This window comes from Triplophysa dalaica, chromosome 21, assembly GCF_015846415.1.
Source record: "Triplophysa dalaica isolate WHDGS20190420 chromosome 21, ASM1584641v1, whole genome shotgun sequence".
NCBI lineage: Eukaryota > Metazoa > Chordata > Actinopteri > Cypriniformes > Nemacheilidae > Triplophysa > Triplophysa dalaica.
The window spans coordinates 19,428,703-19,447,613 of NC_079562.1; the positions used below are offsets into that span (position 1 = coordinate 19,428,703).

The 18,911-nt window shown below is 37.7% G+C and overlaps 1 protein-coding gene across 1 annotated transcript in view; it reads left to right on the forward strand.

The window, feature by feature from the left end:
- slc11a2 (solute carrier family 11 member 2) overlaps positions 1-17,188 on the forward strand; it is a 49,069-nt gene extending 31,881 nt beyond the window's left edge. The window contains exons 6-16 of the mRNA XM_056734590.1: positions 30-136; positions 6,175-6,245; positions 6,338-6,405; positions 6,495-6,650; positions 7,055-7,213; positions 7,357-7,443; positions 10,656-10,775; positions 10,943-11,092; positions 11,185-11,258; positions 14,023-14,176; positions 16,303-17,188. Coding sequence (XP_056590568.1) covers positions 30-136; positions 6,175-6,245; positions 6,338-6,405; positions 6,495-6,650; positions 7,055-7,213; positions 7,357-7,443; positions 10,656-10,775; positions 10,943-11,092; positions 11,185-11,258; positions 14,023-14,176; positions 16,303-16,407 — 1,251 coding nt within the window. The 3' untranslated portion in view covers positions 16,408-17,188. The remainder of the gene's footprint in view (positions 1-29; positions 137-6,174; positions 6,246-6,337; positions 6,406-6,494; positions 6,651-7,054; positions 7,214-7,356; positions 7,444-10,655; positions 10,776-10,942; positions 11,093-11,184; positions 11,259-14,022; positions 14,177-16,302) is intronic.
- Positions 17,189-18,911: the final 1,723 nt, after the last annotated feature.

The window sequence follows — 18,911 nt, forward strand, 5'->3', positions numbered from 1 at the left end:
ATTTTATCTCCGTGTTTTTGCTGTTGCAGACGCCGCGTATCATTTTGTGGCTGATGGTAGAGCTGGCCATCATCGGCTCTGATATGCAGGAGGTCATCGGCTGTGCCATCGCCCTTAACCTGCTGTCTGTCGGAAGGTAAGTGAAAATGCATTCGAAGATGCATTATGATTCTCGTATAAATGGGAATTTATCCACAAGTTTATAAAAAATCTGGTTCTTTATAATCATACACACACAAGGCATTACATTAAAGCCACAATATGTACTTCAATATCCTAAAACTATATAAGTTATAAAAAGAGTATGTTTATATGACAACGATGGAGGAGAAAACGGAAAAAGTTTTTCCTTTGCTTTTTAATAAAGTTTCACACAGTCACAACACCGCAAAAATGTGCAATGGGGGTGGCTGCAGTCGATGGGGCGAGTGGAGCTCCACTCAAAAGTGGAAATACATCACCTCCACTCGAAGCCCGAGCGGATATACAGTACGTCACATAATTCTGACTTAAACCCGGAAGTAATTTATGAAACGGCGCTGTTGTAATGTCAATAAATACTTGTAATATTTTAATGCTACAAAATTATTGTTTAAATGTCATTAAATACCTTTAATGTTACTAAATCCAGACATTGCTTCCAGGTTTGTATTTAGAAAGTAAACATTATAATAGTTAGCAGTGAACGATAAATGTGAATACAAATACTTTAGGAATTTTATATTTAAAGCAAAATAACATATAAAACAACCACAGTAAAATGTTGAATAATTTCCACAAATTAAGTTTTAATTGTTTTGAGTAAAAAACACAAACCAGATTTTTCAAAACAAATCAACTGCAAGTAGCAGTAAATAACGATCAGCGAACGTTCTTCTCCTTCTTCTTTCCTTTTAATGGCCGGTTGCAACCAACATGTTTAAGTGTGCATCGCCACCTACGGTACTGGCAAGTGCGGATTAATGCACAGGCTTCCCAAGCCTGCAGCCAAACATTTTTAGTGGTCATGAAAATGTATTCAGATTTAGCATATTAATGATGAATTCATCTGGAAAATCATGACATTTCATCTACATACAGGAAAGTAAACGTAAGTTCAAGTGAATGCTTCTAAAAGTACAAGTATCGGTATTAGAGGTCGACCGATATGCGTTTTTCAGGGCCGATACAGATTATTTCCATGTGCATTAGACCGATAACCGATATTTTGAACAGATATATATATATATATATATATATATATATATATATATATATATATATATGGTGTATAACGTAAATTTATATAAAAATTAAGAACTCAGGCTCTGAAACATTTGAAACATTTTTAAATCAGACTGAGAAATCTTAATCATAATGCTTATATTAATAATAACAAAAGAAAGAAGGGAGCACCCAGCAGAATTCTGTGAACATTTTGTAAACCACCATTGCTTTATTTATTGCACCGCACTGTATTCTGCCTCTTTCTGTGTTTTACTTGTCTTTTCTCATGTCAAGCTGCTTGGAAAGAAAAATGCATTGTAAAAACCACTAAATAAAAAAAATGAATTGAATAGAATAAATTATATTTATTTATGGATAAAAATATGTCTGATGACTTAAACATTGCATACAATACTAGAACTATTCATTTAATCATTTTGCTCATCATTGGTTTAGCTAGCACAGCTAGCATTAGCTTTATTGTGTATGTTGTAGCAAATGTTTTCATGAAGCTATAACATTAAAAGCATATTTTAGGCACACTTAGTTAGTACATTAGCCTATTCCTTGAGTGTATTGTCGGCAAGACGGGCATTTAATCACACCCATGTGTGTCTATGAACATTTATGTGTATAAATAAGTTGCGAAAAATAACTTGATCTAACATTTGTCGCGAGCAGCTTGAGATGCGGAGTCTATGTGTGTATGTGCGCGCGCCCATGAGATCGCTCTGACTGAAGACCGACGATTCAAGTTCTTTATGCTTTAAAATGGCTTGTATTTTTGAAATGGCTTAACTTAAAATGACGTGCAAAAATGCCAGCTCGATCAATTACAAGAAACGCATGTGCAGTGTGCTGCTCGCTTGCAGAGCAAAATTATTGTTATACTATGGATGTGAATTATATCTACAGTTGTGTTCAAAATTATTCAACCCCCACTGAAATTGATTGTTTTGGTCGGTTTGACATTGATTATGATCATTCAGTCATCCTGCTTACAATTAAATCAAAGAGGCACGTGTAGGTCAGACAAATATAACATAACATTCATAATGAAATAACCACAAATGTCTTTTCTGAGCTCACATCATTATCAGTTTTATTCAACCCCCAAGTGACATTCAATCTTAGTACTTAGTACAACATCCTTTTACAGTTATAACAGCTTTTAAACGTGAAGCATAGCTTGACACAAGTGTCTTGCAGCGATCTACGGGTATCTTCGCCCATTCATCATTGGCAAAAGCCTCCAGTTCAGTCACATTCTTAGGCTTGCGCACTGCAACTGCTTTCTTTAAGTCCCACCAGGGGTTCTCAATCGGATTTAAGTCTGGTGACTGCGATGGCCACTTCAAAATGTTCCAGCCTTTAATCTGCAACCATGCTCTAGTGGACTTGGAGGTATGCTTGGGATCATTGTCCTGTTGAAAGGTCCAACGTCTTCCAAGCCTCAGGTTTGTGACGGACTGCATCACATTGTCATCCAATATCTCCTGGTACTGAAGAGAATTCATGGTACCTTGCACACGCTGAAGCTTCCCAGTACCTGCAGAAGCAAAACAGCCCCAAAGCATGATTGACCCCCCGCCATGCTTCACAGTAGGCAAGGTGTTCTTTTCTTCATAGGCCTTGTTCTTCCTCCTCCAAACATAGCGTTGATCCATGGGCCCAAACAGTTCTAATTTTGTTTCATCAGTCCACGGAACACTATCCCAAAACTTCTGTGGTTTGTCCACATGACTTTTGGCATACTGCAGTCGACTCTTCTTATTCTTTGGGGACAGCAAGGGGGTGCGCCTGGGAGTTCTGGCATGGAGGCCTTCATTACGCAGGGTGCGCCGTATTGTCTGAGCAGAAACTTCAGTACCCACATCTGACAAATCTTTTCTCAGTTCCTCAGCAGTCACACGGGGACTTTTCTCCACTCTACGCTTTAGGTAGCGCACAGCAGTCGAAGTCAGCATTTTCTTTCTGCCACGACCAGGTAGCGTTTCAACAGTGCCCTTTGCCTTGAATTTGCGAATGATGCTTCCTATGGTGTCTCTTGGTATGTTTAACATCTTTGCAATCTTCTTATAGCCATTGCCCTTCCTGTGAAGAGTAATCACCTGTTCTCTTGTCTTCCTGGACCATTCTCTTGACCTCACCATGTTTGTAACCACACCAGTAAATGTCTAGAAGGAGCTGAGTATCACAGTCATTTTAAAGCTGCCTAATTGGTGCTTATTAGGCTTTATTGCTGCTCCCTGATATCCACAGGTGTTTTCAATACCTGATTGAAAACACTTCATTGAACCTCTGTTCTTCAGAGTGGTAGTCTTTAAGGGGTTGAATAATTATGTCAATGAAGAATTCACAAAATAAACATTTACTACTGTATTACAAAACTAATTGATGTCATTTTAGTTGCATATGATTCTTTAAGAAGTCCTTGTAGGATTTCATTCTGAATACAATTACAAATGTACACTAAATTCCCTAAAACCATTTACAGCATTGGGGGTTGAATAATTTTGAACACAACTGTACATGATAATGTGTAAATCCTGCGGAACCTGCAGGAAACCTGCAAAGCTGCTCCGAAATTCAGGCAGTAATTATATTGAAGTGTTTTGCATCTTCAGTGTAGTGGATTGTGATTTATTTCAACGTCTGATGCTGCCTTACCTCAGAGAGCATGAACCCGAAGCAGCTCCAGTTAGTAAGTGCTTTTGGTGTGAGAGTGAAAAAAACGTTCTGTTCAGCAGCCTCCCGCATTTATTGGCCGGACTCGTGACTTAGTCCCAACAAATCAGAGGGGCAGTGGGCGGGCATTACTCTAGGCAACAAACTAGAGTGACATGTCCGGACTGCTCTCACTAAATCTGTGGCTGCATTAGAGCCAAATAGCACATTTCAAAATTAAATGACTTTATCGGCAAATCGGCTTTGAAAATGACCGATATCGATTATCGGCGAAATCCTTAATATCGACGCTGATAATCGGCCAGTTCGATAATCGGTCGACCACTAATCGGTATGGATATCGGCAATACTGGCCCTGCAGTTAATTGGTTTTGGATCGATTCAAAGCTTTACACTATCGCACACCACTATCGTTGGTTTGTGTCTCAGCTCAGCTTGATTCTATCAGCTCTGGAGCGTTTTGTATTCCTCATACGTCATCATGAACGTGCATGACACATGATAGTAAACATAACACGGGTCAATTTATTGTGTTTCTTAATGCCTTGATGCTATTATCCGCAGTGCAGAGTAAACAACACGTTTTACTTTATATTCGCTTACAGAGCTTTCTGCTGCTTGCAAACAGATTATTTATAAGGACTATTTCGAAATCTGGAATATTGTATTACCATTCATTTGCCGCTCTGATTCCACTCGCAATGCACAAAACAATGCTGGCTCAGTCTTGCTTAAAATGAAGGTAAATCACCAACGCTATCATTTCTTACACGTTTTAATGAAGTAATTAAATTGTAATCAACTAAAGCGCATGCGCAGTGTACTGTACCCTGGTGGGGACCTGAGTTTGCGTGAAAACTTTTAAATTAGCGGCTTTTCATGCAAACGGTGCTCCGTACTGCAAGCGTGAAGGGCACCTGAAAGCCACCTAAGGGGGCCTCACCCACAGAGCAGCCTTGGGGCCACTGACCACTGTAACATCAGGGTTTTCAGTACTTCGGTGGATTATATAAAAAAAAATGATTTTCTAAACCTGTATTTTAAAGTAATTCATGCAACATCAGCTAACATTGGCGAGACATCAATATTAATCTTCAAAAATATATTAACCCATCCCACCCTTTTTGTGTAATTTCACGGAAGCCATATGTGTTGTGCTTGCATTGCACGTGAAAACAGCATCAGTCTGCAAGTAGTGTAGGGATGCTGAGATAAAATTAACCGAGATAAAGTTCGAACTTCGGAGAGCTCAGCCACGCCATTTTGCCCCTTCTTCATTATTGATTGGAGGTGACGTATTTCCTGTTCGAGAGAATGGAGCTCAACTCGCCCATCGGCTGCAGCTAGACCCCTCTCAAAACGAGTTAAACCTGTATGCCAGGCCAGTGGACGCGCTGTTATGTTGTAAAAGAAACACTACCTGCCTGCACACATATGCATAAAATGCTTTAAGCTAAAAGCGCTTTTAAAACACTTTGTAAGTTTGTATGTGTGTTTATAGTTTGAATCAATAGAAAATTCAAGAAACAACACAATTATTATTATGACGATTGCAACAACAGAATTCACTTATAATCGGCTATTCACTTGCGAGGCAGCTGACTGGATGGGCCTGACTGATAGGTGTGTGGCCCAGGTCCACACGGGCCCACCCGTAGATACACACCTGGTGCGCACATATGTTCTGTGCTATGGTTTGGTAGTTGTAACTCTGTGTCCCAGCAACAGTATATTCTCCCATATTTCTGAATTTGCGCTGAATTGTTTCTGCTATACGTGATTTCAATAAAACTATCACTCGTATTTAAATAGAAAAGCGCTCCTAACACAACAACACATTGATGAGAAGAGCAACAGTAAATCTACACTGTTATGTAGCCAAAATCACCTCATATGTCCACTCTTCAACGTAATTTAAGGAGGATTTTGTCAGACGATGTCGCGTTTATAAATCAGGATTTTAGCAGCAGTAAAAATAACAGCTGGTTGTATTAAACACAATATGTTATTGGGTCGTGTTTAGTCAATGTTTTATTCTTGTTTTATGTCTGACAAAAGATCAGTTAATATGTGAAAAAGCATTCAGTTGTGTTAAAATACAATATAAGATTTCAAATGCTAAGACTAGACCAAAAGAATGTGATAACGTCACAAATATGCTAGTTAGTGTGTGATGTCATGAGCCCCACAGTCTCTCAAAATCCTGTGGGAAACACTGGCTATATTAAGCCATAAATCCCTCTGTACTCGGGTTGTCCTTTAATGTGTAATTGTCCACAGGATTCCACTGTGGGCTGGAGTGCTGATAACCATCGTTGACACATTTGTGTTCCTGTTTTTGGACAAATACGGTATGTCAGAGTGAACGGAGCATTGCAGAATAACGGAACAGATTTTGGATATACAAGTCTGAATGTTGTGTTTGTTTGTTTGTTTCTCTCAGGCCTAAGGAAACTTGAGGCTTTCTTTGGGTTCCTCATAACTGTAATGGCTCTCAGCTTTGGCTATGAGGTACAAGAAACCTGCTGTGGATGATTTCACATTATTTATACATTGGCAACATGTCCGTCTCATAACGGGTTTCTAATGGGTGTTTCTAGTATGTGCGGGTGGGTCCTGACCAGGGCGAGGTTCTGAAGGGCATGTTTGTGCCGTACTGTAGCGGCTGTGGGCCTGTGCAGCTTCAACAGGCTGTTGGCATAGTTGGAGCGGTTATCATGCCTCATAACATCTATCTGCACTCTGCTCTTGTAAAGGTAAGTGAATGGCAAATTTGTCTTTTTTTCATGAAATGCTAAACAGTAATGCTGCCGTGATATTATCTTTAATGAGAGGAAGCAACATGCAAATGACTGTGTATAGATGGACAAATGTCTTATTTAATTCAAGGTTTGTGTCAAACTTTGGATAAAAGTATCTGCTAAAATGATCAATTGAAGTGAGCAATTCTAGTCCAGACGGACAGCACGGCACTCATGGCTTTCATCCTTTTTTTCAAGGCAGACAAGCGTTTTGATTTTTAAACAGATGTACTAAGGTTATGGCAGTAGTGGTCTCATTGGAATGTGAATGTAATCACCCTGATGCACAGATTGTGCCATAGACATTTGTATAACACTTAATCTGAATGTTTATAGTTATTTTTTTGGTGTTTGTTTAGTCACGGGAAATTAACCGAGCCAACAAGAAAGAGGTGAAGGAAGCTAACAAGTACTTCTTCATTGAGGCCTCGATCGCTCTCTTTATCTCATTTCTCATCAATGTTTTTGTGGTGGCCGTCTTCGCTGAGGCATTTTATGGAAAGACCAACATGCAAGTGGTGAGCAGGGTTTTTTATATATTTTCTTGCTCAATAATAATAATAATAATGTGAATATTGAAGATACTGTACATCTTGTATTAGAATTGATGCTGTTTCTTAACATATGTAATTTTAATAAAGATGACTTCTATTTTCTTCAGAGTCAGACATGTAATGAAACCGGAAGCCCTCACACCGATCTCTTCCCACTCAACAACGAAACACTTCAAGTGGACATCTACAAAGGGGTATGTCAGACACATTTGAATCCAAAATTACCATAGTCACATAACCCTTCCAATTTGCAACACTTCATACAGAACAAATATTGAATCGAAAAAGATTGTGTATGAAGCCCTGCTTTTGTGAACTAAATCTCACTGCGAGAAATCGTATTAATTGCAACTGCCAGCCCAGCTAGCCACATTATGTGATTGTTATGTAAGAGCAACGTAATCTAATAACCCAATTTACATCGTGGCTATGTAATGAGTCATGAAAATCATTAAAAGATTTGTGTTGGTAACCAGCTAGTTATTTATATTTTAATTTTATATCTAATACGAGATATTGTTAATTCATGTAATTGTTGGTCTTTTTTATACTGGGGAGACCTGGTTGCCTTAGTTTCTTTTTTTTTCCTCTGCCGCAAGTGCTGTTACACCTTAAAAATCACAAAATAGGATGAAATTAAACCTAAAACATTTCCCATAAAGCAGAGAGCAGCCTGCATCTAACATATTAAATCTCTCTTGGCTTACTTAAGTGACAGATTTACGATGTTCTGACTAAAAACTTTTTTAAACAAGAGTAATTAAATAGTAAGCGCCATGTAAATTGCTAATGTTAATCATAATTGTATTGGTGATGAAATGTTATATGCATGCGACCTGACCGTAACGGTACGAGTAGGTAGGGCTGGGACGATATATCGTACAATTCTTATGCTCCGTTTCTCAATGAATTAAGGTTAAATGCCGCCACATCCGAAAGTCAGAGAGCGAAAGTCAGAGGGCGAAAGTCAGAGGGCGAAAGTCAGAGGGCGAAAGTCAGAGGGCGAAAGTCAGAGGGCGAAAGTCAGAGGGCGAAAGTCAGAGGGCGAAAGTCAGAGGGCGAAAGTCAGAGGGCGAAAGTCAGAGGGCGAAAGTCAGAGGGCGAAAGTCAGAGGGCGAAAGTCAGAGGGCGAAAGTCAGAGGGCGAAAGTCAGAGGGCGAAAGTCAGAGGGCGAAAGTCAGAGGGCGAAAGTCAGAGGGCGACTTTTTAAAACAGATATCACAGCCAGAATTTTTTTTTTTTCTTTTAGAGAACATGACATGTTTATGTAGATTAAAACATTCCAACAGTATATTAAATTAACCAACATTATAAATTTAAAACACAATAATGCAAAGGACAGGCCCAAAAACGCTCACTGATATTAAACTAATTGTGTTCTCTAATAGGAGTTGTTAACAACAAATAAATGAAGAGAGTAGCTTTACGAAAGATGTGCTTTAAATATGGAAAAGTGTTGAAAGAGAGTTTACCTATACAATAAAAGAATTCAATCATAAACAATGATTTGTATTACTATCTAATTGATTTATTAATGTATTAAATACATTTCAATGAAGTTTTAGTGATTCTTTTTTCACAAAAAAAAGAAATCACCCCACAACTTTGGTACTATTAAATTAAAGGCTGGTGCCACCAACTGAATAACTCTTTTAAGTGTTAGTCTAGAGCCCTGTTCTGACAAATGTTTGTTTACATTACTGTTATTTATTTAATTTTTGTTTACTGAGGCTTACTGCTCTTAAAAACATATAAACTATATTAAAAAAATACATAAAACTAAAGTCAATAAAGTTCAAGTAAACAAGTTAAACTGTTGTTGTTGTTAATATTAAGTTAAAACGATTCTAGTGTTCTGTAGCATTGCTTGTGCCATGGCATGAACACTGCCCTCACATCGAACCGAACCGTCATATGAACTGAACCGTGGCATTGTATTGTTACACCCCTATTGTATGTGCAAACATACTTGGCAATATAGCTCTTTCTGATTCTGATAACTTGACCGTTCTTGGTTATCTTGCAACAATGCAATTGCTAAAATAGTGCAAAGGGCAATTCTAGCGTTATGGCTGTGACATTTTGTGTTACCAACAATTATAGAATGCATAAATTACTAATAAAAATCTGTTTAGATTTAATCCTTACAGATAGAGTATAAACATAAAAAAATCAGTCTATGCACATGTTTTCTATTTTAAAAAAGGGATGTATTTTTAGGGCTGTCACAGTTATTAAATAATAGTCTCATCGCAATTATTTCTGGAAACCGCAATTATTGTCAATCCTTATTAAACAAGGTTGATCTGCAGTATCTGCTGCACTTTACATCCACTGTCCTTGATCTGCACTTATGGTTACATTCAAATTACATTTCTCCATCCTTTAAGTTATATTAGCTTTGTATTTTTTTTGTTGATTTTTTTTGTTTCCAGACTTGCTGTATCTAAACAGCAAGACCCTAGTCTGGTAAGCTTCTCTGTTAATGTCACTCAAGAGTTAATAATATTTTTTTCCAAACATTCGATAACAGTGACAAGTTTTGGAAATTTTGTACTCTTTTTATTTACGAGCCGTCTGCTGTGCGGTGAACTGAATGTGCTGCTTCTTCCTGCTGCTCACTCACAGATGCAGAGAGTCGATCCCTGTGCCAGGAAAGCATTACCTCGCATATGCGGGGCAATACTCATTACATTTCCCATTTAATGAAAGCAAGATTTCAAAAATAGGCCAGGTTTGTCGTTATGCGCTTTCTCTTTTTGAAAAACGCTACTCTTTTACAGTTCAAAGTAGGGAAGGTAGGAGGCGAGAACCGACGTACGTTCAAACTAACTTTTAATCAAAATATACAAACAATAACACTGAAGTAAAAGGCCACACATACATAAATTCAAACTTAACACATGTCCGGGGCCAGTCCTCCTTCGTCCGTAGTCCTGTCGCTCGTCCTCTTATGCTCCCGATCTCCTCCGTGAGATATGCGGGACTGGTGGGCGCACAGCTGATTTCCCACTATCACTCGTGTCATGGAGGAGATCGGGAGCATAAGAGAACGAACGACCGGACCGTCGATGAGAGAGGACCAGGCCTGGATTTTTTGTGGTTTGTTTTATTTGCCGGCAGTTGTCCGTGAGGGGCTGCTGGGTGTCTTTTACTTTGTTGTGATTTTTATTTAAAGTTTAAATTATTTTTTGATTATTGTATTTCATATTATTCAGTATTCACATAAAGTAAATAAAGTAAAAAAGTATAAATATTCAAATATTTTTATTTTTAATATATACAGTATATATATAGCAGTAGGGGGTCTCGCATCATTGTCATATTTTTGCATCCCGAAGATATTTTGTGTTGACAGTCTCTCTTTATAGCATAACTATTTTGTTTGGTTTTTGTGTGATTCAAGGGTATAGTCCTGGGCTGTTTTTTTGGCCCAGTTGCGCTGTATATTTGGGCCATTGGCATCCTTGCAGCTGGACAGAGTTCAACCATGACAGGAACGTACTCCGGTCAGTTCGTCATGGAGGTAAAGTTAATCTCATCTATACACTGGGTTGTAATTTGATCGGTTTCGTTTTGTTGTCATTGTTTTTATTTTATTTCTATGGCTGTTTGCATGGAAACTCTACCTTGTCTATGTCTAGAAAATGTTCTTTCAGCATTCCTTGTTTTATTTTGCTGTGGCTCTTTTAGGGTTTTCTAAACCTCCGCTGGTCTCGATTTGCTCGGGTGCTGTTGACACGCTCCATTGCTATCTTGCCTACTCTTCTGGTTGCCATCTTTGAGGACATCCAACATTTAACTGGCATGAATGATTTCCTCAATGTCCTACAGAGCATGCAGGTAAGTGTGACATCATATCAAACACTGTGGGTTTGACACAACCAGAATATTTAGTTTGATGCTCTTTTGAAACTTTTTTTTTATATATATAGTTACCATTTGCTCTGATCCCGATTCTTACCTTCACCAGTCTGAAGTCACTAATGAATGATTTCTCCAATGGAATGTGAGTATCCGTGTCTATACTGCAGTTTAAATGGTGCGTCCCAATCCAACGGATCCCTGTGGAGTGTATTTGTGAAAGTGAAAGTGACCTATTTGTCAGATATGGTGACCCATATCCGAAATATACCTCTGCTTTTAACCCATCCAGAGAGTAGTGAACACACGCACAGCAAGTGGTGAACACACATACACCCGGAGCAGTGGGCAGGTATCACTAGTATGGGTTAGGTGCCTTGCTCAAGGGCACCTCAATCATTACCCGCCGGCCCTTAGGATCGAACCGGCAACCTTCTCGTCACGAGTCAGACTCCCTAACCATTAGGCCACGACTGCCCCCTTGTGTGTAGTTATCTATGTGTATAAAATGTAAAGTGTGTAACTATAAATGATTATGTTTCAGTATTTGTGAAAAACTGTTACAAGTATCATAATATTTGGGTAGTCACATCACATCTCGACTTAAACTGTGTTCATATCAGAGGCAACATAAAATAAAAAAATATGTAGAATCGATTGTAGTTTGTCGCATATCACCAACACTGGTGGTCGTTCATTTAAGCCATTAGTCAACTATTCACACATTTATGATAGCATCTGTATTGCTAAAGCTCTAATGTTTAAAGCACAAAGCAAGCATCAGTTACATCAAACAATGGAATTTGCAAATCTTAAACCAGTGGTTCTCAAACTTTTGATCAAGAAGCACCTTTGATAAAAGTAATTGTTCCAAGGAGCACCTAATTACCGCCATAGAAAATCCCACCTCGTCCTCCAATTTTAATGTATTATTAATAATACAAACACTTTTTTTGTTTACGTGTCGTTTTCAAACTAAAGAACATGTTTTTTCCATGTTTTTTTAATAATTTGATAAATAATAATTCATACATTTAAAGTTATTAAATGGGCACACAGGCTGAGATTTATTCTGTATTTATCTATCATTATCTATCCGTATTTATCTATCATTATCTATTGAAATTGTATTTTAAACACGAAATGTCAATTAAAATGTAGAGTTTTTTTAATTTACTGTCGTGTCACGTACCACCAGGGGTCTCTTCAAGTACCACTAGTGACAACAAACAAACACAAACAAAGTTATATTAAAACATGTTCTTGCTCTTCCAAGCTTTACAATGGTTGTAAATAGCACTCACGATTTTGAAGCCCAAAACTGTGCCTCCATCTTTCAAAGAAGTAATCCACACTGCTCCAGGGGTGCAATATGGAATATTTAAGGGATACTTCACCCAAAAATAAAAATTCTGTTATCATTGATTTACCTTCCAGGCCTGTATAAATGTCTTTGTTCTGATGAACACAGAGAAAGATAATTGGAAGAAAGCTTATAACCAAACAGATCTTGGACCCCATTGTCTTCCATAGTAGGAATTTTTTTAAATAAATTCTTCTGTTAAACACAAAAGAAGACATTTTGAAGAATGTAGGACAGCAAACAGTTCTGGGACCCTTTTGACTACCATTGTATTTTTACTACCATGGTAGTCAATGGGTCCAAGATCTGTTTGGTTATAAGCATTCGTCCAAATTCATCAGAACAAAGACATTTATACAGATTTGGAACAACTAGAGAGTGAGTCATTCACTTTTGGGTGAACTATCCCTTTAAGGATGATCTATTGACATATATGATCAGATGATCAATGACTTATATTACATTTCTGTCAATAGATCCTCCTAAATATTTCACACAGGACCTTTAATAAAGGCGTTGGGATTTTGTGAGAAAAATATCAGTATTCAGACTATATAGATTATAATATTTATATATTATATATATATATATGTTTTTATGTTATAAACTTTATAGACTATAATAACTTTTGTTAATGATCAATGCACGTTCTTGAGAGATTGATATCCAGCGTATGATGTTGACCGCAAGCATTTCTCCTGTGAAAGTACTTGACACTCTCTGAGGCCATGCATTGTTTACAACAGAGGAAAACCATGGAGTTGCTTCTGTGTTCTTTACTGCACCGCTGCTTCACTACGCATCGTACACCACGTCCTATGCTGGAAAACCATTCTCGAAAATACATGTAGGTTGTTGGTAGAAGCTAGTAAATTCAAGTTTTAAGTATGGAGTATGGGGTCTCATTTATCAACAGTGTGTAGTGAGTGCGTAAGAACAGTTTCATACAAAATGTGGGATCTACCAAATTGTACTCGTAAGCAGACCTCTGAGCATGCTTCCGCAGAGAATCTATTTGTAGACCGTTGATAATACAAAAAAAGAAAAAGAAATGAAAAAGAAAAACCCTTCAAACAAATAAAAAAAATGAACAAAAAGGTTTGCATATTAATCATAATTACAAACATGATATAAATAAAAAGATTAATATCTTATTGCTTTTCTTATATAGCTTTAACAAATCATAAGAATATTACAGTTCATCCAAAAAATAACTGCAAAAAAATGAATCTCCTATTAATAATTCTAAAATTAAGAATAGAAACCAAATTGAGCAAACCATGCATTGCTCAAAGACTGCGGTGATCTGTTTAGTGAGAGCAAAGAGTACATTGACGTGATTTATAAAGGGAGGTTTCATCAACATGTTTCAACAGGACATGTTTAATATAAGTACGATTGTGTTCATCTGAAAGAACACAGTCATAAATACAAGGGTTGGTTTGAGGGTGAGTACACCATTTTCTTTTTTGGCTGAACTATCCCTTGAAGACCACCGTAGTGAGGGCATTGAAGGTAGAAATTGATGATGGATTTGTATTTTCAGTGTGTGGAAGATTGGTGGTGGTCTGGTCATCCTGGTGGTGTGTGCTATCAACATGTACTTTGTGGTGGTGTATGTGACCGCATTGAACAGCACCGTCCTCTACGTCTTCTCTGCATTCCTCTCCATCGCCTATCTGAGCTTTGTTTTCTACCTGGTAAGCTGAAGAATATTATAAAATAACTTATTCCTTTTCTACATACAGTAAGAAATTATGGGATTGTGTCTCCTCAAAGGTCTTCTCTCATTTTTATTTACATTTACAAGCTCATAACTAAAACTACAGTTAGTGTAGAAGTTTAAGATGAAAACAGTATATATGAAATGTGTATATAACATCTACATACTGTAGATACTGGCCACTTGAATGTCCCTTTGCCTTCAATAGCCACCTTTTGACTGTCGCGCCAGGGCTTTCCTCGAGCCGTGTCGAGCCAATAGCATCGAGCTTCTAGCTTTGAGGGCAAAATCAAGTTGCTTCTCCACTGTCAGGCCAGTAGCACGCCAGCGCTGCTCTAAACCCCGCCTCTCCGGACCACACGTCACGCAAATCCGTCAAGCGGGAAGAAGGAAGTTTAGTCCGATAGGAGAAAAGCTGGATCACAATCACGTCATTACAAAACAAATATGACGGAGAAAATAGAGGCGGCTGTTTGTTTATTTCTTTTAATGGCTACTTAGTGAAAGACGAGGCAGCAAAACAAGACGACGAAGGTTAAGCGGTGTTAAAAAAGCTTATATAAGAGCACGTTCATGCAGCAACAACACTTGCAAGATATATCTACAAATAAGAATAAGAATATAAGGTTTGGGTGTGCTTTTGCTTTTGCTTTGTGACCTACATTCAGTTGTTTAATCCAATTGCTGTAACATTAGACAATATCGTTGTAACAAGGGTTCCAATACATTTTTCAAAAATCATGTTTTTATTATGTTATCATGTTTTTATTGTGTGTATTTTTTTTAAGTAATTATGGCTTAAATCAAAACCAACCAATTTCAGTTTGATTGATATTTATTGGAATGCACAATAAAAAACATGATTAAAAAAACAGAGTTATCTCATTTTAGAACCTTATTCTTTATTTATATATCATTAAAATAAATAATATATTTTTTCTATCTACTAAACCATAAAATGAAAACCAGACAATGAAAACAACAGCATCAGGTCATCTACATTCATTTAAGGGACTGGGAACACTGCAGCAAGCATAACAAGCTTAAACTAAAAATAACCTGTGAACGGCCCTTATTAGACAATCATTACAGAATATGTGACAATTAAGAATGATGTTTATTAATAAATCTTTAAATAACCCACCTAATTATATTGGCCCAAAGACTCTAAGACAGGATTCCTCAAATCTTACCCTGGAGGGCCGGAGCACTGCAGAGTTTAGCTCCAACCCTGATCAAACTTGCATACCTGTGATTTTCTAGTGATACTGAACAACTTGATCAGCTTGCTCAGGTGTGTTTGATCAGGGCTGTAGCTAAACTCTGTAGTGCTCCGGCCCTCCAGGGTAAGATTTGAGGAACCCTGCTCTAAGATAATATCAAAGTATTTCTTGTTTGCATGTTAAGTTTACATCACTGCTTGCAATTCTCTATTTTGAGGTTAACATGCAGTTAATTGTTCGTCTTTATAAAGTAAAACGCGTGTCTTGCTGCTGCCACGGTTCCTCTGACTCAGATCGCCTCTGCCTTTCACCCTAACCACTCCTCAAGTTTTCGTCAGGCCAACAAACCCTGGCCATTGGCCCCGAGTAAGCCCCGGCTCGGCAGGATCAAACCCTGCAAATGACTGTGGAAACACGACTGGCCCTTGCACGCAGTAGCACACCTGCTTTTGGCTCGATAGTGGAAAGGCGACTATTCTTAATGAAACCGATTTAACATGGTGCTGGAAACATTCCTCACAGATTCTGGTCAATATTGATATGTCTGCATCACACGCTTGCTTTCAAACATTCATGATTCACATCATATGTCACAAAGCTCAAGATCATCTCAAACTGGACTTCACTGTACTCAAAAGGCCTCAACAGTCACTAAGGGCCTGATGTATGGACACACTTGAATGCGCACACACACACACGCTCTAAGGAAGAAAGGATTATGATGTTTTAGCGCGTGCAGTAATGATCACAAAATGCATACTCGCATACGAAAATCAGATTTAGGATCTCTACTATTAAAAAAAAAACAGTCACAGAACTAGAATATTTATAAGAAGATCTTTACAAGACATCTCTTAATCTGTTCTTCATCTTCTTTCAGCTTTGGCATTGTTTGATTGTACTCGGTGCATCCTTTCTGGACGTCTGCAGCTGCTTTCAGCACCCACCAGCCATTCTCGTTGAAGAACAAGAGTTTGAAACGTGACTTCATTGATATTTCTAAAATGATGCTATCTACGAATGTGAGGAACCACCTTGATACAAACGCAATACAGTCAAACTTGTTTAGTTTGTTCTTTTCTCTGTTTTCTGGGTTTTTCATATTGCAACCCAATATCACAACTTCCACATCAACTTTAACAACACCATGTTTATTGATTTATTTTAATCAGACATCGTATTTTGTGTATGTTTATTATTTTGTACACACAATTTCAACGTATTTGAGCACGTAACCCAACACGACCCTTAAACAGTTTGTATATTATACAATATAAAACACATAACAGGAAGATGTGCTGTTTATTCAAAAAGTGCAAGTATTCCAAGGACCCTTTCCGTCCGCCAAAAAAAAGATTTGATTGAAGTGTAGTGTGTACAATTAAAATGTGAAATCCCAGAGAAACTTAATAATTAAACCATATGGAAGTTTTAGATCAAATTGACTCATCGGATTAATCAAGTCGGCTCCGAGTCCCCGCTTGTGGTCCTATCCCAGTCTCCTGATCCCCTCTCTCTCATCCTGCAATTTCTTGTCTCTCTCTCTCTACTATACTGTCAAGACAAAAACTTATGAAGACCAAAAAATAATAATAAACTGATGAAGCATTAGTTCAGATAATGTTGTTTAACACACTTATGTTTTTACTAACTGGTTGTTATATTGTTGACTTGAACTTTTTTAATCCAAATTCAATTGTAAACCAAAATACTTCGAGAATCGTGAGCATTTATTTTATTAAAGTGCTTTCCATATTGGAACCCTATTTGTGTGTGCTTTTTTTGGACTCGTTCTAGTTAATTGGCCCAACTCCGCTCTAACAGAATTCTGGCGACAAAATACATTGACTTGCGGTTCAGTTTACCTTTATACAAGAAGATATTGTGTTATGATGACGCTGTGATGTTTAAGACTAAGCCAATTAAATGTTTTGGTGCCAACCACTTTGATTGGTTTACAGTTTATCTACTGAACTTGATGTAACAGGACATTTAGAGAATGCACATAAAATTATATCCCATTACAAATATAGGGTGTGTCTGAACTAAAAATGTCATAACTTGTCTTTGTAGGGGTGAGCAGGGTACAAACTTGCGCAGGGTTAATTGTAACACAGACCTTTACATAGGTATCCCGAAGCATGCGTTTTGTCCTCAAGGATCATTTCCTCTCACTGCCAGACGACAGTCTTCTGTAAATATTTGTGTGAAGGTTTCCTGTTTTCCTAGAGATGTTTGAAAAAGTGTTTTGAAAGCCCAAAAGTAAATTTGATCATCTTACTTAAAATATTAATTCTATGTAATAAGGGATAATCCATGTCTTTACATAATGTGTGAAGTCTTAATCCAGTGCTTAAATGAAGACTTCATGTGTACAGTGATAATGAAATGAATTGGAAGTAATTCTATGACTTGTATTATGACCAGGGTTCAATGGGAGGCACGTTACCAATAGAAACGCTGTTGTGTGTATGTCAGATGTAATTTACGAGATTTAGGTTGGTTCACATTTCGTTGATTGCCTCATCCAAACTCTAGGTCGGTTGCTCCCCTTGCCCCCGCTGGACTGCGATCATATTATTATTTTTGGGTCTGAACAGAGGGTCATTTGCAACATCAAGCCTGCAGCTGTGTGCCCTGTTGGTTGTGTGTATTATGATGCAGGAGAAGGCGGCAAAATGCATAAAATTGCTCGCTTCACTATTCTACATTTGTTTTTAAACCGTTAGTTTTGTTTCCAAAGCTTCAGTACATAACGGCACTTTAATCTGTGAATGTACTGCCAATGCTCTTAAAAACACCGAAGGCGAACAGAAATGAGATATAATACATCATTACTAATGCTACATTTTATTTGTTACAATTGCGTTCATATCAGCAGAGAAGCATACCGGAGTTCACAAGAATCGCACCCCAGACCTCCCTATTTAAGCAGACTCGGCTACAGTTCACTGGTGCGGACCCGGGTTTGGAAGACTGCGTACACATCACCACAACAAACCAAACTCTGACATTAATCAAACCCGAGCGCGCACCAAAAGTGCTAATGTGAAACCGCCCTTAATCCAACATACAACTCAAATGTCAAAGAATGCAAGATCGTTCTTTGTTTATCAATAGAACTGTGACAGGGTTTTCAAGCTTCAAGACGGGTCAAGCCAAATAATAAACAAAAGTCACTCTAGCTACTCCCTACTAAAGTAATTTACTAATCTAACAAAAGGAAAAGGAAAACAAGATACAACAAAAATACACTAACTTCCATACTAACAAAGAAATCAATATTCAAGAAAAGAAAATGGCACCCACTTTTCCCTTTATCTGATGTTTAAACAAAAATAGAGGCATTTGCGAATGAAACCGTGATAAACAAATGTGAATACATTTACCAACAAAATAATCAACAGAGCGAATTCTTGAACTTGAATTCTTGAATAACACTTTTTAAGTCAGAAAGTAAACTTCACAGAAAAGCCTCCACATGCACAC